Source organism: Mesoplodon mirus, assembly GCF_964341445.2.
Source record: "Mesoplodon mirus genome assembly, chromosome: 5".
In the NCBI taxonomy this organism is placed as follows: domain Eukaryota; kingdom Metazoa; phylum Chordata; class Mammalia; order Artiodactyla; family Ziphiidae; genus Mesoplodon; species Mesoplodon mirus.
The window spans coordinates 122093312-122115422 of NC_138980.1; the positions used below are offsets into that span (position 1 = coordinate 122093312).

The following is a 22111-nucleotide window of genomic DNA, read 5'->3' on the forward strand; positions in this document are numbered from 1 at the left end:
AAAAGAATCCTGATTCCTTAATGTATCTTCAAAAATATCTTAGTGTACAATGTGGTTGAATGACACACAAAATATTATTTACTATGGAAATTAAAAACCATGGTACTTTATTTAAACAAAATAATCCAAATGTATTGTTTCCATTAATGCTTCCAGAACACCATATCAAGAAATCATGCTTTTGGATGGCAGAGTAGGAAGACCCTGAGCTCACCTCCTCCCACGGGCACCCAAACTTACAGCTATTTACAGAGCAACTATTGATGAGAAAGACCTGAAGACTAGCAGAAAAGATCTACTAAAACTAAAGTTATACAGAAGGAAGCACAATAAGACAGGTAGTAGGGGCAGAGATGCAGTACAGTCAAGGCCTAAACCCCTGGGTGGGCGATCCACAAACGGAAGGATAATTAGAATCACAGAGATTCTCCCTGAGAAGTGAGGTGTTCGAGCCCCACATTGGGCTCCTCCACTGGGAAGGTGAGCCCCCAGAACGTCTGGCTTTGAAGACCAGCAAGGTTTGCTTCCAGGAGAGCCAGAGGGCTGTAGGAACAGACTTCACTTTTTTTTTTTTTTTGCGGTATGCGGGCCTCTCACTGTTGTGGCCTCCCCCGTTGCGGAGCACAGGCTCCGGATGCGCAGGCCCAGCGGCCATGGCTCACGGGCCCAGCCGCTCCGCGGCATATGGGATCCTCCCAGACCGGGGCACAAACCCGTATTCCCTGCATCGGCAGGCGGACTCTCAACCACTGCGCCACCAGGGAGGCCCCAGACTTCACTTTTAAAGGGCATGCACAAAATGCTACCTGCTCTGAGACACAGGGCAGAAGCAGTAATTTGAAAGAAGCCTGGGTCAGACCCACTTGAACAGCCTCCTGCAGACACAGGAGGCAACTGAAACTCACCTTGGGGACACAGATGCTGGTGGCAGCCAATTTGGGGAGCTCAGTGTCCAATTTGGGGAGCTCAGGTCACCACAAGGGCACTGGTGATAGAAAGTGCCATTTTGGAATCCTCCTTCTTACAAGGGCCGGGACCTGGTCCCACCCACCAACCTGTCAGTACCAGAACTGGGACACCTCAGGCAAAGCTACTAACAGGTGGACACAGCCTGACCCACCAGCAGACCAGCAGCCTTAGGATCCCCAGAGCCCCCAGCTAACCCAAAACCCAGCCCCATAAACCACTGGCCAACATCAATCCCCAGATCTCCAGGGTCATGCAGCCAGAAACCCCAGAACCTGGGTCCACCCACCAGTGAGCCAGCACTAGCCCTGGGACCCCACTATGTCCCATCCCCATCCACAAACAGGCTGACCCTAGCTTCAGGATGCCCTGGTTCTGCAACCAGAGACCGCAGGACCTGCCTATATTCACCACTGGGCCAGCACCAGCCCCATGACTCAGCCTCATGCACCAGTGGGCAGTCACCAGCCCTGGGACCCCTTGGGCCCCAATCACACCCAAAAGAAAGCCAACACCAGCTTCAAGGCACCATGGACATGGCAGACAGTTATGTCAGGAACTGGCCCCACCCACCAGCAGGCCAACATGGGATCTGGGACACCTAGCATACAAACCAGCCAACATGAGACCCAGCTCCACCTAGTAGTGTGCCAGAACTAGCCCTGGGACCCCCTGGGGCTCTGTAACCAGCCACCTCATGACACGGCCTGGCCCATCAGTGGCCGGCAGCCTCTACATAAGGCAGGGCATAGCAACCAACCAGACCAGGGGCTAGCCATGCCTACCAGATTGCCCACAGTAGTCAGCATACCATAACAAAAGGGCCCATGCAACCTATCTATGGGGCAATCCCAGAGCATATAGCTCTGGTGACCAGAGGGGAGTGCACTGCTGGGACACATAGGACATTTCCTACATAAGGCCACTTCTCCAAGATCAGGAAATATAACAAGCCTACCAAATACAGAAAAATGAAAACAGTGAATGAGCCAAAATGAGGTGACAGAGGAATATGTTCCAAACAAAGGAACAAGATAAAACCCCAAAGGAAGAACTAAGTGAAGTGGAAGCAGGCAATCTACACAATAAAGAATTTAAGGTAATGATCATAAGGATGCTTAAAGAACTCAGGAGAAGAATGGATGAACATAGTGAGAAGATTAACAAAGAGTTAGAAAATACAAAGAAGGGGCTTCCTTGGTGGCGCAGTGGTTGAGAGTCTGCCTGCTGATGCAGGGGACGCAGGTTTGTGACCTGGTCCGGGAAGATCCCACATGCTGCGGAGTGGCTGGACCCGTGAGCCATGGCTGCTGAGCCTGTGCATCCGGAGCCTGTGCTCCGCAATGGGAGAGGCCACAGCAGTGAGAGGCCTGCGTACCGCAAAAAAAAAAGAAAAGAAAAGAAAATACAAAGAAGAACCAAACAGAGTTGAAGAATACAATAACTGAAATTAAAACCACACTAGAAGGAATCAACAGTAGGCTAGATGATACAGAGGAACAGATCAGAGAACAGGAAGAGAGAGCAGTGGAATCACTCAAACTGAACAGAAAAAAGAATTTTTAAAAATGAGGACAGTTTAAGAGACCTCCAAAACAACATCAAGTGTACTAACATTCACTTTATAGAGGTCCCAGAAGGAGAAGAGAGAAAAAGGGACAGAGAACATATTTGAAGACATAATAGCTGAAAACTTCCCTAACCTGGGAAAGGAAATAGACATCCAGGTCAAGGAAGTACAGAGAGCTCCAAACAGGATCAACCCAAAGAGGATCACATTAAGACACACTGTAATTAAAATAGCAAAAGTTAAAGATAAAGAGAGAATATTAAAAGCAGCAAGGGAAAAGAAACAAGTTACATACAAGGAAACTCCCATAAGGCTATTACCTGACTTTTCAGGAGAAACTCTGCAGGCCAGAGGGAGTGGCACAATATATTTAAAGTGATGAATGGAAAAAAAACCTACAACCAAGAAGACTACTCAGCAAAGCTTTCCTTCCAGTTTGAAGGAAAGATCAAAAGTTTTACAGACATGCAAAAGCTAAGAGTTCAGCACCACAAAACCAGATTTATAAGAAATGTTAAAGAGACTTCTCAAAGCAGAAAAGGCTACTACTAGAAATATGAAAATTACAAAAGGAAAACTCTCATTGGCAAAGAAAAAACAAACAGTAAAGGTAGTAAATTAACCACTTATAAAGCTAGTAGAAAGCTTAAAAGACAAAAGTAGAAAATTTTGGACTTCCCTGGTGGTGCAGTAGTTGGGACTCTGTGCTCCCAATGCAGGGGGCCTGGGTTTGATCCCTGGTTGGGGAACTAGATCCCACATGCATGCCACAACTAAGGAGCCAGCGAGCCACAACTAAGGAGCCGGCAAGCTGCAACTGGGGAGCCTGCCTGCCGAACTAAGGAGCCCACATGCCGCAACTAAAAGGAGCCAGCAAGCCGCAACTAGGCAGGCCGTGAGCCACAACTAGGGAGCCTGCCTGCTGCAACTAAGACCTGGTGCAACCAAATAAATATTTTAAAAATAATAATAATAAAAGGTAGAAAAACTATCTATATCCACAATAAGTAGCTAAGGGATACTCAAAATAAGATGTAAAATACGATGTCAAAAACTGTAAATGTGGCAGGGTGGAGTAAAAATGCAGGGTTGTTAAAATGTGTTCAAACTTTAAGAGATCAGCAACTTAAAATAATCATACACACACACACACACACACACACACACACACACACACACAGACTGCTATATATAAACCTTATGGTAACAACAAACCAGAAGTCTATAATTGATACACACACAAAAGAAAGGAATCCAAACATAACAGTAAAGATAGTCATCAAATCACAAGGGAGAGAGCAAAAGAAAGAAAAAAGAACTACAAAAAATAACCCAAAAAACAATTAACAAAATGCCAATAAATACATAACCTAACAGTCATTACTTTAAATGTAAATGGACTAAATGCTCCAATCAAAAGACATAGAGTGGCTAAATGAATACAAAAACAAGATTCATATATATGCCGTCTACAAGAGACTCACTTTAGACCTGAAGTAACACACACGGACTGAAAGTGAGGGGATGGAAAAAGGTATTCCGTGCAAACAGAAAAGAAAGTTGGAGTAGCAATACCTATACCAGACAGAATAGAGGTTAAAACAAACAGTAACAAGAGACAAAGAAGAACATTAAATAATGATCAAGGGATCAATCCAGAAAAAGGTATAACAGTTGTAAATATATACGCACCCAATATAGGAGCACCTAAATATACAGACTACATACAGTAAGTCCCCTACATATGAACCTTCAAGTTGTGAACCTTCAAAGATTCGTTCCATCAACGTCAGGTGTGAGTGAAACTGCAGCTTACCCTCTATCTCCTATTGCTGACGATCCGTTACCTCTACCATCTCCCACCCCTTCTCCCTCCTCTAGTCAGTAACTCTTCTTGTCTGTTCACTTAATGCCAACCTCTGTATGCCAGCTATTGTACTGTACTGCTGTACTTTCCAAGGTACTGTACTGTAAGATTAAAAATGTTTTCTTGGGCTTCCCTCGTGGCGCAGTGGTTGAGAGTCCACCTGCCGATGCAGGGGACACGGGTTCGTGCCCCGGTCTGGGAAGATCCCACATGCCGCGGAGCAGCTAGGCCCATGAGCCATGGCCGCTGAGCCTGTGCTCCGCAACAGGAGAGGCCACAACAGTGAGAGGTCCGCGTACCGCAAAAAAAAAAAAAAAAAAGTTTTCTTTATTTTTTGCATTTGTTTTTTTATGTATTATCTGTGTGAAAAGTATTATAAACCTATTACAGTACGGTACTATATAGCTGATTGTGTCAGTTGGGTACCTAAACTAACTTTGTTGGACTTACGAACAAACTGGACTTACAAACACGCTCTTGGAATGGAACTCATTTGTATGTAGGGGAATTACTACACTAACACACATAAAGGGAGAAACTGACAGAAACCCAATAATACTAGCAAACTTTAACACGCTACTTACATAAATGGACAGATCATTCAGACAGAAAAAAAGGCAACACTGGCCTTAAATGACACAACAGACTAAATGAAGCTAATAGATAGATAGAGAGCATTTCATCCAAAAGTAGCAGAATCACGTTCTTTCCAAGTGCACTAGGAACATTCTCCAGGATAGATCACATGGCAGGCCACAAAACAAGTCACAGTAAACTTAAGAAAACTGGAATCATATCAAGCATCTTTTCTGACCACAACGCTGTGAGACTGGACATCAACTACAAGAAAAAAAAAATGTAAAAAAACACAAACACATGGAGACTAAACAATATGCTACTAAACAAACAATGGGCCACTGAAGAAATCAAAGAGGAAATTTAAAAAAATACTTGGAGAAAAAGGAAAACAAAAACACAATGATCCAAAATCTATGGGAAGCAGCAAAAGCAATTTCTAAGAGTGAAGTTTATAGTGATACAAGTCAACCTCAGGAAATGAAAAATCTCAAATAAACAACCTAACCTTACACCTAAAGTAACTGGAAAAAGAACAAACAAGACCCAAAGTTAACAGAAATCATAAAGAACAGAGTAGATATAAATGAAATAGAGACTAAAAAAATAGAAAAGTTCAATGAAACTAAGAGTTGGTTCTTTGAAAAGGTAAACAAAATTGATAAGCCATTAGCCAGACTCATCAAGAAAAAAAGAGAGAGGGTCCAAATCAGTAAAATCAGAAATGAAAAAGAAGTGATAACTGACACCACAGATATATAATGGATCATAATAGATTGCTGTGAACAATTATATGCCAATAAAATGGACAACCCAGAAGAAACAAATAAGTTCCTAGACATGTACAATCTCCAAAGACTAAATCAGGAAGAAATAGAAACTAGGAACAGACCAACTACCAAGAATTAAATTAAATCAGTAATTTAAAAAAATCTCACAGCAAACAAAAGTCCAGGACCAGATGGCTGCACAGGTGAATTCTACCAACATTTAAAGAAGAGTTAACACCAATCCCTCTCAGCTATTCCAAAAAACTGCAGAGAAAAAATGTTTCTGAACTCATTCTATGAGGCCAGCATCACCCTGATACCAAAACCAAAGATATCACAAAAAAAGAAAATTACAGGCCAATATTACTGATGAACATAGATGCAAAAAACCTCAATGAAATATTAGCAAACCAAATCCAACAATACATTAAAAGAATCATACACCTCATAATGTAGGATTTATCCCAGGGGTGTAAGTATGCTTCAATATCTGCAAATGAATCAATGTGACACATTAACAAATTTTAGAATAAAAATAATATGATCATCTCAATAGATGCAGAAAAAGCTTTTGATAAAATTCAACATCCATTTATAATAAAAACTCTACAAAGTGGGTACATAGGGAACATACCTCAACGTAACAAAGGCCACAAATCACAAGCCCACAGTTAACATCACACTCAGTGTTGAAAAGCTGAAAGCATTTCTAAGAACAGGAACAAGACAAAGATGCCCAGACTCTCTACTTTTAGTCAACATAGTATTGGAAGTAATACACATAGCAATCAGACAAGAAAAAGAAGTAAAAGGAATTCAAATTAGAAACAAGTAAAACTGTCACCGTTTGCAGATGACATGATACTATGCATAGAAAATCATAAAGACACCACCAAAAAACTACTAAAACTCATCAATGAATTCAGTAAAGTTGCAGGATACAAAATTAATATACAAAAATCTATTGCATTTCTATACACTTACAATGAACTATCAGAAAGAGAAATTAAGGAAACAGTCCCATTTACAACTGCATCAAAAAGAATAAAATATGTAGGAATATACCTACCTAAGGAGGTAAAACGTCTGTACTTGGAAAACTATAAGACGCTAATGAGAGAAACTGAAGACGACACAAACAGATGGAAACATATACTGTGTTCATGTACTGGAACAATTAATATTGCTAAAATGACCATACTACCCAAGGCAATCTTAATATTCAATGCAATCCCTATCAAAATACCAATAGCATTTTTCACAGAACTAGAACAAGTCATTTAAAAATTTGTATGAAAACACAGAAGACCCCAAATAGCCAAAACAATTTTGAGAAAGAACAGAACTGGAAGAATCACAGTCCCCAACTTCAGACTATACTACAAAGCTACAGTAATCAAAACACTATGGTACTGACACCAAAACAGACACATAGATCAACAGAACAGAGTCCAGAAATAAATGCGTGTACTTATGGTCAATTAATCTATGACAAAGGAGGCAAGAATATAGAATGGAGAAAAGACAGTCTCTTCAATAAGTGATGCTGGGAAAACTGGACGCCTACTAGTAAAAGAATGACATTAGAATATTCTTTAACACCATAAACAAAAATAAATGCAAAATGAATACCTAAATTTAAGACTGGAAATCACAAAACTCCTGAAAGAAAACATAGGCAGTATACTCTTTGACATCAGTCTTAGCAATATTTTTTGGATATGTCTCCTCAGGCAGGGGAAACAAAAGCAAAAATGAACAAATGAGACTACATCAAACTAAAAAGCTTTTGCACAGTGAAGGAAACCATCAACAAAACAAAAAGGCAGCCTACTGTATGGGAGAAGATATTCCAAACAATTTTATCTGACAAGGAGTTAATATCCAAAATATACAAAGAACCCATACAACTCAACATCAAAAAAACAAACAACCGGGCTTCCCTGGTGGCGCAGTGGTTGGGAGTCCGCCTGCCGATGCAGGGGACACAGGTTCGTGCCCCAGTCTGGGAGGATCCCACGTGCTGCAGAGCGGCTGGGCCCGTGGGCCATGGCTGCTGAGCCTGCGCATCCGGAGCCTGTGCTCCGCAACGGGAGAGGCCATGACAGTGAGAGGCCCGCGTACCGTAAAAAAAAAAAAAAAAAAAAACCTCATTTAAAAATGGGCAGAAGACCTAAGTAGACATTTTCCAAAGAAAACAAACAAATGGCCAACAAGCACATGAATACATGCTCAGCATTACTCATCATCAGGGAAATGTAATTCAAAACCACAATGAGATGTCACCTCACACCTATCAGAATGGCTATTATCAAAAAGACAACAAATTACCAGTGCTGGCAAGGATGTGGAGAAAAGGAAACCCTTGTGCACTGTTTGTGGGAATATAAATTGAAGCAACCACTATCAAAGACAGTATGGAGATTCCTCAAAAAAATTAAAAAGAGAACTGCCAAAAGAGCCAGCAAACCCACTCCTATGTATTTATCTGAAGAAAATGAAAACACTAATGCGAAAGATATATACTCATTGTAGTATTATTTACAATAGCCAAGATATGGAAGCAACCTAAGTGCACATCAATAGATGGGAGAAAGATGTGGCACACACACACCCACACACTCACACACACACACACACACACATGCACACACAACAGAATACTACTCAGCTATAAAAAAAGAATGATATCTTGCCATTTGTGACAACGTGGATGGACCTAGAGGGTATTATTCTAAGTGAAATACTGTATGATTCCACTTACACGTGGAATCTAAAAAACAAAACGATTGAACAAACATAGCTAAACAGGAACAGAATCATAGATACAAAGAACAAACAGGGCCTCCCTGGTGGCGCAGTGGTTGAGAGTCCGCCTGCCGATGCAGGGGATACGGGTTCGTGCCCCGGTCTGGGAGGATCCCATATGCCGCGGAGCGGCTGGGCCCGTGAGCCATGGCCGCTGGGCCTGTGCGTCCGGAGCCTGTGCTCCGCAGGGGGAGAGGCCACAACAGTGAGAGGCCCGCGTACAGCAAAAAAAAAAAAAAAAAAAAGAACAAACAGGTGGTTGCTAGAGGGGAGGGGGTGGGGGGAGGAGAGTAATAGCCGAGGAGATTAAGATTAGAAATTTCTAGCTGCAAAATAAATGAGTCATAGGTATGACATGTACGGTGTGGGGAATATAGTCAATAATTATGTAATATCTTTGTATGGTGACAGTTGGTAACTAGACTTATTGTGGTGATCATTTTGAAATGTACAGAAATAGCAAATCACTATGTTGTATAACAGGAACTAACAGTGTTAGAGATCAATTATACTTCAAAAAGAAACAAATTCATAGACAAGGAGATCAGATTTGTGGTTATGAGAAACAGAGGGTGGAGGGAGGGGGAACTGGATGAAAGTAGGCACAAAAGGCACAAACTTCCAGTTATAAGACAAATAAGTACTAGGGATGCAATGTACAACATGATGAACATAAGTAACACTGCAGTATGTTATATACAAAAGTTCTTAAGAGAGTAAATCCTAAGACTTCTCATCACAAGGAAAAAAAATTTTTTTTGGCGGTACACGGGCCTCTCACTGTTGTGGCCTCTCCCGTTGCAGAGCACAGGCTCCGGATGCGCAGGCTCAGCGGCCATGGCTCACCGGCCCAGCCGCTCCGCGGCATGTGGGACCTTCCTGGACCAGGGCACGAACCCGTGTCCCCTGCATCGGCAGGCGGACTCTCAACCACTGCGCCACCAGGGAAGCCTGGAAAAATATTTTTGTATTTCTTTCATTTCGTATCTATACGAGATGATGGATGTTCACTAAACTTATTGTGATAATCATTTCATGATGTATGTAAGTCAAACCATTATGCTGTACACCTTAAACTTATACGGTGCTGTATGTCAATTATATCTCAATAAAACTGGAATTAAAAAAAGGAAATCATGCTTTTCAGATCCCTGTCATACCAAAATGATTTCAACATTTTTTAAAGCTGGGAAAAATGAGTTTTTGAAAATTGTTTCATTCTCATTTTGAGTTTCTGAAAAAACTTCTGGACCTCTAAACCTAATTTTTTCAATTCAACATTTCTTAGAGACTCTCTATGAACCCTCCTGCCCATAGATCTGGGTCAGATACCTTTTCTGTAACCTCTTAAACTACTACTCTAGATTCACACTATTGAAATTCCACTCATCCTTTGAGGTCTATCTTAAATATTGCTGTCCTCCTTCTGCCTGAAGTAGCTGTGGCTCTCCCTTTCGTCAGCACTTCCAAGACTTTTAGGGATGTATATTGTGACTCTTCTTTTGCAGGGTTTATTCACATGTCTTATATCCTACATGCTTTTTAAGTTCCTTGAGGGGAAGTGGCAATTTCCACTCATAGTTATACCCCCAGAACACATAGTAACTTGTGGTAGAAGTCACTGAACAATTATTTGTTTCCATATCTCCCATGGATTAAACAACTGGCCCCAAATCATCCTCATTATTTAAAAAAAGTTACCAAATAAGTTCAGTACTACTCTAGCAGACTATACCTGTGTTACAAAGTAAAATGCTTATTAGCTTGCAATTACCTCAGAGGTTGTTTTAAAAGTGAACATACTATTTGACACCTACTAGGATGGCTATAATCAGAAAATGGAAAATAAATGTTGGCGAGGATGTAGAAAAATTGGAACCCTTGCACATTGCTTGCAGGAATGAAAAGCAGTGCAGTCACTGCAGAAAACAGTTTGATGGCTCCTCAAAAAGCTAAACATAGAATTACCATATGACCACCAAGCAATTCCACTCCTAGGTATATACCCATAAGAACCGAAAGCAGAGACAGAGCAATATTTGTACACCAATATTCCTAGTAGCACTACTATTCACAGTAGAAAAAAGATGGAAACAATCCAAGTGTCCATCAACAAACTAAGAAACACAATGTAGTATATACACAGATTGGAATATTATTCAGTCATAAAAAAGAGTGAAATTCTGACACATGCTACAACATGGATAAACCTTTATGTTAAGTGAAATGAGCCAGACAAAAAAGGAAAATATTGTTTGATTCCAATTATATGAAATATCTAGAATAGGCAAATTCATTGAGCCAGAAAATAGACTAGAGGTTATGAAGGGCTGGTGGTAGGGGGAATTGAAGAGTTACTGCTTAATGACCACAGAATTCCTGTTGGGGTGACGAAAAGTGGAAATAGTGGTAATGGTTACACAACATTGTGAATGTAATTAATGCCACTAAATCGTACACTTAAAAATTATTAAAAGAGCAAATTTTATGTTTTATGTAGAGCCACAATTTTTAAAAATAATGTAATATACCAAAAAGCATTGAATTATACAATTTAAATGGGTAAACTGCATGACATGTAAGTTACATCTCAGTAATAAAGCCATTAAAATATGCATATAAAGATTATTTGGATGAAAATATCATATGTACAGCATTATAAACTAGCAGATCCACCGAATTTGAAGATGCCTAGGTAAAGATAATTCACAATAATTTAGTTATATTAACTGAGGTTTGGGACCTAATAAGTAACTAGCCTAGTACTTATAGAAAAGGATAACAAAATTAAGATTTGGGCAATCAAAAAAAAAAAGTGAACATACTAAGGATACCGACTGATGACAGATATAAACAATCTGCTCAGAGTGCCAATTTTTCTAGGGATTCAAAAGTATTACTGTACCTACTCTCTGTCCCCTGGATGAAGATAAGCAGCATGTGGATTAGCACTTTAATAGGCAATGTGAATCATCTGAAATTGATACCTAATCAGGAAAGACCTTAGTGTTGGATGATTCAGAGAGAGGAAGAGAGAGAAGCAGCATGCCTGTCTGTGATAGTACAGAAAGATATTACAGTAAAATTATCAGCATTCTGTTCTAGATCCAAAATAAATCAGAAAGAAAAGGGGGGGGGGAGGGTAGTGAACAACTACAATGCTTTCAAAGAAAGTGAAATTCACTTTTAATCTAAGAGGACTATCACTTTATATACAGTAGGATAGCTTCACAAAGCATTTACTGTAAAACACCAATTTAACTAATAAATGAGACTTTTCATTATTGTGGATCTTATACCCCAATTCTAAACTCTCACACAAAATAAAAGATTATTTGCAAAACAGATATTTTGGTATAGAAAAAAATTTTTTAAGTACTTTAAAAACTTGTTTTTTAAAGAAGTGAAATAACTTTTTTCTAAAATTCTTCTGAAGTGCAAAAAAATCACTACTAATAATTATTTTATTAATGTGGACAAAGTCTATTAACAATTTTTTAATTTCATAGAAAAATAACCATTCACAACTAGGTCCCAAAGGAAATACAAATTATGTATTATCTATTTATCTCTAGCACACGAAGTTATTCTAGCTTATATCAATTAAAGGATGGGGGAAATTTTGTATTCCACTTATATATAATCTCCTATGACTCATTCATTTGTTATTTGACCCATTTATAATACCTCTCCCTTAGCCCAAAACTATTATTTAATTCTTTCTAATAGCTTACTATAAAAAGATGGGCCTGTAAAAAAATATTGTTTGGGAATAATCTAAAAGAAAAATTTAAAAATCTATCTGTGAAAGGTAAGAATTAAACTATTCCCTTATCTATGAAGAGGTACAAGAGACAGATATTCTTGCATTTCAATTATTTTAAATTTGGATTATAAGATGACACTATGGGGAAAACAAAGATACCATAGTGCTCATACTGGGCACTTTAGACACCAATGATTAGCTAACTCCAAATTATGCAGGACTTCAGAATGTCCACAAAATTCTCAAAATTGTATTCATTGCCATTGAAATAAATATATACCACAGAGCACCATTTAGCTGGTACTGGAGACACAGAATAGCCTAATAAAAAGCAACTATTCTAAAGCCAAAACTGTGCACAGATAACTTTTAGAGGGCATTAACTGCTTATGGAAAGCCTGACTCCTAGTGGTTATAAACTATGGCTACATAGCCCCAAAGGACTTTTTTCTTTTAAAATGTCCAGTGTGGGGAATATAGTCAATAATAGAATACCGTTATATGATGACAGATGGTAACTAGACTTACTGTGATGATCATTTTGAAACATACAGAAATATCAGATCAGAAACTAACATAGTGTTGGAGGTCAATTATACTTCAAAAACAAACAAATTCATAGAAAAAGAGATCAGATTTGTAGTTATGAGAGGCGGGGGGTGGGAGAAGGGGAATTGGATAAAGATAGTCAAAAAGGTACAAACTTCCAGTTACAAGATAAATAAGTAATAGAGATGTAATGAAAAACATGATAAATATAATTAGCAGTGCTGTATGTTATATATGAAAATTGTTAAGAGAGTAAATCCTAAGAGGTCTCATCACAAGGAAAAACGTTTTAAAAATTTTTATTTTGTATCTATATGAGATGATGAATGTTTGCTATACTTATTTATTTATTTATTTTTTGCGGTACGCGGGCCTCTCACTGCTGTGGCCTCTCCCGTTGCGGAGCACAGGCTCCGGATGCGCAGGCTCAGCGGCCATGGCTCACGGGCCCAGCAACTCCGCAGCATGTGGGATCTTCCCGGACCGGGGCATGAACCCGTGTCCCCTGCATCAGCAGGTGGACTCTCAACAACTGAGCCACCAGGGAAGTCCTGCTATACTTATTAAAAATCATTTCATGACGTATGTAAGTCAAATCATTATGCTGTACACCTTTAACTTATATAGTGCTGTATGCAATTATATCTCAATGAAATTGGAAGAAAAAACAGCAAGTTTTGAGCAAGTATGGAAAAGAAAAGAAAAATCAGGTGTTTTCATTGGATCTCAATTTCTATCAAATTAAAAGACATCCTTGCTGTTACAAATATGAAAGCTGGCTCAAACTATATTTTAGCTTATATTACCTCCATTTATTGTACTTCATAAAATCATCTCATCTAAATTCCTTATTTCACAGACGAAGAATATGAGACTGGAACTAGGTCTTGAAAGAGCACTTGTAAGACTTCAACTGGCAGAGAAGATAAAGTAACCCAGAGGTCAAGAAGCATACCATGAACAAAAACTGAGACAAAGGAATGTACGTGATGTATTTAAAGAAACCAAGCAGTAACTTTGAATGGAGTATAAAGTCTGGATCCGGGAGTTGTGAAAGGTCACCACCAGCCCCAGTACCACTACCACCACAATCCCATTCCCCAACCTGAAGTCCACTTCAAAAATCTTCAGCGTGCTGGCTTTGTTTGGGATTTTTTTTAGATTAAAATAGTAACTATACATAAAGTGAACTGAAGGAAGTGGGAATGGGGTATGAGCGACCTGTAAAAAAATCTCTGGGTTAGCTGAGGTTGGAAATGGAAAGGAAGAGAAAGATGGAACAGACACTAAGAAAGTATCTAGGAAAGTGAGTAAAAAAGTAATGGAGGCACTGACAAAGTACTGACATAAGTTTTAAATGGAATCACATGAAAAAGTACTTAGAACCACTCATGTATAATAGCTACTTTCCTTTTTAAAACACAGCTTCATTGAGATAAATGTTGTACACTATACAATTTACCCTTGTAAAGTGTACAATTCAATGGTTTTTAGTATATTCATAGACCTTTTTCATCATCACACCAAAAAAGAAATTCTATAACCATTTGTAGTCACCCTCTACCCCACCCCTGGTTATAGGCAACCACGAAACGACTTTCTGTCTCTATAGATTTACCTATTTTGGACATTTCATATAAGTGGAATCATACAATGTGTGGTGTTAATAAATGTTTCTTGAATATGAATCAGAACTTCTGGAAGGAGTGCTGGTTCTGAGAAAAGAATGAGTTTATGATGCATTACTGTGAGATGATGATACCAATCAACTGGAGATATAAACGGTCACCTGAAGATGCAACTAAATGTTTGTGAAAAGCACTGTCTTTCAACTCCAACATTCTAGTTCATGCAGGTAGGGAAGAAACTGAAACAATGAGGGAGGTTGAAATTCCCAAGGAAAAAATACTGTAGAGCAAGCACAAAGAGCAGAGACCTGACTGCATTTAAGAAGACCTTTACTTAAGAGCTGAACAAAGAAATGAAGGAGAAAGACTAGCCTCAGAGGCAGGAGAATCAGAACATAACCATAAAGGCTGAGGAAGAGGGGCCACCTGTAGAATAGAAGGCTTCAGCATCCAAGGAGGAGGAAAATGGAAAAAAAGGCTGGTATAGGATCTAGTAACTTTAGAAAGCAGAGTTTCAATAGTTATGTATGTGTATTTCTAAAAAGAAGTAAAAGCTTTTAAGAGGGAAAATGAGTAACAAAATATGGACAGAAAGAACATAGCCTAGGTTTCACAGTTTTGAGAAGGATTAAAGACAAATGTACAAGCAAAATATTTCAAGAATGCAGTTTTCTTAAATATAAGGTACAGTTATTTCTGTGCAATCCTTGTACATATTCCCAAGTTGCCATAGAGTAAAAAAAAACAAAGAAAAAATGTTTTAAGGACTTATTTTCATTAATGTGAGACCCACCAAAAAGTATTATTTTAAAACATAGGTGTTATTCACAGGGTCTCTATATTATGTTGGAACATGTGTAGAATATCAAAAATACATACCCAAGGCACGATAAAACTTTATATATAAAAAACCTGACCTTTCTCCCACCCTATGGAATGATTTTCTTTAAGGCAGTGAAAACAGCCATGGGAATTTGACAGGAGGAGGCACAGTCATCCCTCAGTATCTGTGGGTACGGGTTCCATGATACCCTCATCCCCACGCCCATGGGTACCACAATCTGAGGGTGTTCAAGTCCCTTATACAAAGTGGCGTAGTATTTGCAGGTGACCTACGCACATCCTCTCCACATCTGTCCCATATGTATACTTGAAATCATCTCTAGATTACTTATAAAACCTAACATAATGTAAATGTTATATAAATAGTTGTAAAAACAATGTAAATAGTTGCCATTGTGTGGCAAATTCAAGTTTTGCTTTTTGGAACTTCCTGGAATTTGTTTTTCCCTAATATTTTCAATCCACAGTTGCTCAAATTAGATAATGTGGAACATGTGGATATAGAGGGCCAACTGTATAGCTAAGATAATTGGGCAGTTACTAAAAATAAAATTCAGTCCATAATCCAGCCTGAATCTGTTACCAGCTCACTTTATACTCTTAGATAAAATAATTTAGTGTCTTTAAATTTTAAATACAAATAAAATGCATATACTACACAAGAGATTTACTTCTATTTATTAATCAGTCTACTATGTTTCATATTCAAAAAAAATCAGAATATATAAAAAGATACAAATTTTAAAAATGAGATTGACTCTTCAATTGATAAAAGAAGCCCTCAGTTAACAGAATTTAAAAATATTCCCTATCTATGGGAAACATTAAATGTGATGCAATTTTCTAAAATTTATCTATGCATAACTTTTAATTGTAAAAAGTAATCCTCAGAGAGCAAACTTGCATAAGAACAACAAACAAATGGCTTGAGGTTACACTAAATAAAGAGCAAAATGGGAAAATGAGAACTGAGTATCAGGCTCACTAAAAAAATTTACAGACATAAAATTTCACTTACCTTTTTAAACATAACTAGTGAGATGACTGCTGATGCTGTGAAAAGTGCTGCTATGATTATCATCATGATTCCAACAGGAATACTTTTGTTGAGACCAGTAAGGGATGAAATCCAACCGCTATGAAATTAAAAGAAGAAAACTAAAATTAGGCAAGTAAGTTAATGCACAATTTTTAAAAACAGCATAATAACTAACACATTTTCAGCACTTAAAATCCAGGCAACATCCAAGTTCTTTACATGTATTAACTCATTTAATTCTCACAACAACCCGCTACGATGTATGCTATTTTTTTTTTTTTTTTTTGCGGTACGTAGGCCTCTCACTGTCGTGGCCTCTCCCGTTGCGGAGCACAGGCTCCGGACGCGCAGGCTCAGCGGCCATGGCTCACGGGCCTAGCCACTCCGCGGCATGCGGGATCTTCCCGGACCGGGGCATGAACCCGTGTCCCCTGCGTCGGCAGGCGGACCCTCAACCACTGCGCCACCAGGGAAGCCCCTGCTATTTTTAATCCCTATTTTACAGATAAAAAACTGAGTCACCAAGATTATTCAGTAACTTGCCCAAGGTCACACAGCTAATAAAAACAGCACAGTCTGAATTCAAACCTAAACACCAAAATCCAGAGCCTTAAATGTGTACCATGAGATTTTACATTTTTTAAGCCTATGATTTCATTATTATTTTTTAAAGTTCATTTTAAATTCTGCTTAATTATGTAAAAAAAATATTTGAGAACCATATATTCAACAAAGGGCTAGTATCCAAAATATATAAAGAAACTTCAAAGCTCAATAGTAAAAATAAATTCTTAAAATTAAAAAGTTTCAATTAGAAAATGGGCAAAGGACTTCCGTGGTGGTCAGTGGTTAAGAATCCACCTGCCAATGCAGGGGACACGTGTTGGATCCCTGGTCGGGGAAGATCCCACATGCCGTAGGGCAACTAAGCCCCGCACCACAACGACTGAGCCTACATGCCACAACTACTGAAGAGCCCACGCACTCTGGGGCCCGCGTGCCACACTACTGAGCCTGCGTGCTGCAACTACTGAAGCCCGCGTACCTAGAGCCCATGCTCCACAACAAGAGAAGCCACCACCACAATGAGAAGCCCGCGCACCGCAATGAAGGGTAGCCCCCCCACTCGCCTCAACTAGAGAAAAGCCCACGCGCAGCAATGAAGACCAGTGCAACAACAACAAAAAAAGAAAATGGGCAAAGACATGAAGAGATATTTCACCAAGAGGATATATAGATGATAAGCACATGAAAAGATAAAACGTCATGAGTCATTAAGGAAATAAATATTAAAACCACAGCAAGATATCATTACACACCTATCAGAACAGCTTAAAAAAAGAAGTAGTGACAACACCAGAGGCTGGTGAGGATGTGGAGGCTGAATCACTCATATGTTGTAGTTGGGACTGTAAAATGGTACAGCCATTTTGGAAAAGACTGTCAGTTTTTTTAAAAATACTGAACAGGGAATTCCCTAGCAGGTCCATGCAACTTCCATATGAACCAACAATTACATTCTTCTCCTGGGTATTTATCACAGAGAAATGAAAACTTATGTTCACATAAAAACTTGTTCACGAATGTTTTTAGCAGAATAGCCCCAAACCAGGAACAATCCAAGGTCCCTTGGACTTGTGAATGGTTAAACAAACTGTGGTCCATCCATACCACGGATGCTGTTCAGGAATAAAAAGGGATGAACTACTGAGACACAACAACCTGGATAAATCTCCAGAGCATTATGCTTAGTGAAAAAAGCTAAAGTTTACAAACTGTATGATTCCATTTATATAACATTCTTGAAATGACAAGCAGATTAGTGATTGCTGGGGTTAAGGTGGGAAGTAAGTGCGGCTATAACGGGCAGCATAAAGGATCCTCTGGTGATGGGAATGTCCTGTGTCTTCACTGAATCAATGTCAAGATCCTGATTTTGATATTATACCATAGTTTTACAATATGTTACCACTGGGGAAAACTGGATAAAGGATACTTGGGATCTCTCTGCATTATTTCTTGTAACTGTCTGTGACTCTACAATTATCTGAAAATAAAGAGTCTAATTTTTTAAAGTCTGCTAAATTACATGAGGTCTATCTTACAACAGGTCACCTTGTATGCACCCTCGCTAGCAGATTCCTGTGCTATTTAGTCACCTCACAGGCTGCTGTGCTCAATTTTAACACTTTTTTCTAAGTCTGTTCTAAAAAGCAAAAGAAGGGCTTCCCTGGTGGCGCAGTGGTTCAGAATCCACCTGCCAATGCAGGGGACACCGGTTAGAGCCCTGGTCTGGGAAGATCCCACATGCCGCGGAGCAACTAAGCCTGTGCGCCACAAATACTGAGCCTGCGTGCTACAACTACGGAAGCCCACGCGCCTAGAGCCCGTGCTCCAGAACAAGAGAAGCCACCGCAATGAGAAGCCCGTGCACCGGAACGAAGAGCAGACCCCGCTCACTGCAACTAGAGAAAGCCTGCATGCAGCAACGAAGACCCAATGTAGCCAAAAATAAATAAATTTATTAAAAAAAAAAAAAAAGCAAAAGAAATTATTTAGGTTTCATTAGAATACAAAAAGTGCTGTTAACATAAGCAGTGTATTTTTTAAATTAAACATTTAAAACATTTCCTTTCTCTCAAATGCTAAAGACTAAACACTTTTTAAAATCATAATGAATGCTACTCTTTCCTAGAACTGATTTAAAATACCCAAATAAATTCTCTGCATGTATATATGCCCGTTAGATCTGCAAAGCTATCAACAGTTGTCTGACTTCCAGTGACTACTCTAATTCAGTAGCATACTAAATGTTGTCTTCAAATACACTCTAGTTACATGATCGTTTCAGTTTACGTACGTAGCGCAGCAAAGTTGCCTCGCACATGCTTTTAGCTTATAAAAATTCAACTGTACACAATGGTTGTAAGAGAAAGAAGAGAGGGAGGGATGATTTTATACATAGGTACTCTTCTATGCACCACTTCATTCAAGGAATGTTTGTTCCAGAGTGTCTGAAGAGAGATATAAATCTATGACCTTCTACCCTGTGTCCAAATAGTCTCAGTTTCTGAGGGTCCCCCACTGAGTGAGCATTTTGCCAGGCTAAGAATGATTCTATTTGTTTAAAGATATATCCATATATGTGCATGCAGCGACTCCACTTTTCAAAGATGTGTGTATGTGTGCACACATGCATTTGTGTGTGTATGAAAATATATGTTTGGGGCCTCCCTGGTGGCGCAGTGGTTGAGAGTCCGCCTGCCGATGCAGGGGATACGGGTTCGTGCCCCTGTCTGGGAGGATCCCATATGCCGCGGAGCGGCTGGGCCCGTGAGCCATGGCCGCTGAGCCTGTGCGTCCGGAGCCTGTGCTCCGCAACGGGAGAGGCCACAACAGTGAGAGGCCCGCGTACAGCAAAAAAAAAAAAAAAAAAAAAAAAAGAAAATATATGTTTGTATACCTAAAATAGTGCTTTACACATAACAGATAGCCTTTTCTTAAATTCCTTCAAAGGTTATTCCTTAGGAAACTTTTAAATTGCATTTTTTATTATTTGTATACTTTTGCTAATCTGGTTTTTCTATGTCAAATATTTTTAGGAATCCAAAAATTATATTAGGATACTAGATGAACAGATTATAACTAGAGTAATTAAAGAAAATGACTTACCAGTTACCCCAATTATGAAATCCTGCAGCCTGGAGTACATGTACAGCAAACTGACAAATATAGACGAAAAAGAATACAAAGAATCTGAATGAACTGTCACTCCTGTTTTTAAAAAGGAAGAGAGTAGGGAGAAAAAGAAAGGGGAAAATGTCATTGTTCTCAATGCCTTTACATTCACTTGTAGACTGACATTCAAACATTAAAAAATATTTTTAAAAATACCAGTGGCAACTACCTGAGACTTGAAATTAAAATAATAACATAATAATGTATGTGAACCATTTATCCAAGTACTAGACGATGTTGTTATTATGATTCCAGCCTCACTTTGTCTTTTCAATTTCCAACTGCACTGCAAAACATCTTGGCAAAAGAAAAATTATTTTGTTTTCCTTTTATTTTTTATCAAATAGCTTCACTGAATTATAATTAACATACAATAAACTGCAAGTATTTATAATATACAATTCGGTAAGGTTTGACATAAGTATATAACTATGAACCTTCTCTAATCAAAATAGTGAACATATTCCAAATTTTTCCTTGTGTTCCTGGTTAATCCCTCCCTCCCCACCAACTGCTTTCAGTCACTATAAATTCGTATTTCAGAGTTTTATTTAAATGGGAATCATACAGTATACACTTTTTTCTTGTCTGCCTTCTTTCATTCAGCACATTTTCAGATTCACTCATGTTGCTGCATGTAACAAAAGTCCATTCTTTTTCATTGCTGAGTAGTATTCCATTGTATAGTACCACCACAGTTTGTTTATTCATTCACCTGTTGATGATCAGTTAGATTGTTTCTAGTTTTTTACTTCTATAAACAAAGCTGCCATGGACATTCATGCATATGTCTACATATGAACATATATTTTTCTCCTGGGTAACTACCTAGAAGTGGAATGGCTAGAACACATAGACAGAAGTTTAACTTTTTTTTTTTAATTAATTAATTTTATTTTTGGCTGTGTTGGGTCTTCGTTGCTGCGTGCGGGCTTTCTCTAGTTGCGGCGAGTGGGGGCTACTCTTCGTTGCAGTGCACGGGCTTCTCATTGCAGTGGCTTCTCTCGTTGCGGAGCATGGACTCTAGGCGCATGGGCTTCAGTAGTTGTGGCATGTGGGCTTCAGCAGTTGTGGCACATGGGCTCTAGAGCGCAGGTTCAGTAGTTGTGGTGCGTGGGGCTTAGTTGCTCTGCAGCATGTGGGATCTTCCCGGACCAGGGCGCAAACCCGTGTCCCCTTCATTGGCAGGCAGATTCTTAACCACTGTGCCACCAGGGAAATCCCAAGAGTGTCTTTTAAAGAACAAAAATTGGATTTCATAAAAAGACAAAACTTATCAATTTGTTCTTTTATGGATCTTGATTTTATTGCTGTATCTAAGAAATCTGTGCCAAAGACAAGGAAACAGTTTTTTTTCTTGTCTTTCTCCAGAAGTTTTATATTTTTTTGGTTTTACATTTAAGTCTATGTCCCTTTTTTAGTTAATTTTTAAAATATAGTATGAGGTATGGATTAAAGTTCTTTTTTGCATACAGATACGCAATTATTCCAGCATAATTTCTTAAAAAGACCATCCTTTCTATACTGTATTACCTTTGTACCTTTCTAAAAAAATCAGTAATATATATATGGGTGCGTTTATTTCTGGACACTCTATTCTGTCTCATTGTTCTATATGTCAACGTTTATGTCAATACAATTACCTGGGTTTTCTAATAAGTCTTCAAATTTGTAGTGTTAATCTTCCAACTTTGTTGTCCTTTCTCAAAGTTGTTGTGGCTATTCTAGACTATTACATTCCTATATACATTTTAGAATCACCTTGTTCATTTCTATAAAACAACATGCAGGGATTTTTACTGGGATTGCATCACATCTATAGATCCATTTTGAGAGAATTCACATCATCATAATGTTGAGTCTTCCAATCCATTAACAAGGTATATCTCTCCATTTATATTTTCTGCATAGATGATTATGTAATCTGTGAATAAAGACAGTTTTACTTTTTCCTTCCTAATTTGATGCCTCTTACTTGGTTTTCCAGCCTG

At 38.8% G+C, this 22111-nt stretch overlaps 1 protein-coding gene across 1 annotated transcript in view; it reads right to left on the reverse strand.

Annotated features, from left to right (window-relative positions):
• SCAMP1 (secretory carrier membrane protein 1) overlaps nucleotides 1–22111 on the reverse strand; it is a 109675-nt gene that overhangs the window by 6631 nt on the left and 80933 nt on the right. Inside the window, exons 7-8 of the mRNA XM_082620318.1 lie at nucleotides 20055–20156; nucleotides 16362–16479 (exon numbers count right to left, since the gene is read on the reverse strand). Of these exons, the coding sequence (XP_082476444.1) occupies nucleotides 16362–16479; nucleotides 20055–20156 (220 nt within the window). The remainder of the gene's footprint in view (nucleotides 1–16361; nucleotides 16480–20054; nucleotides 20157–22111) is intronic.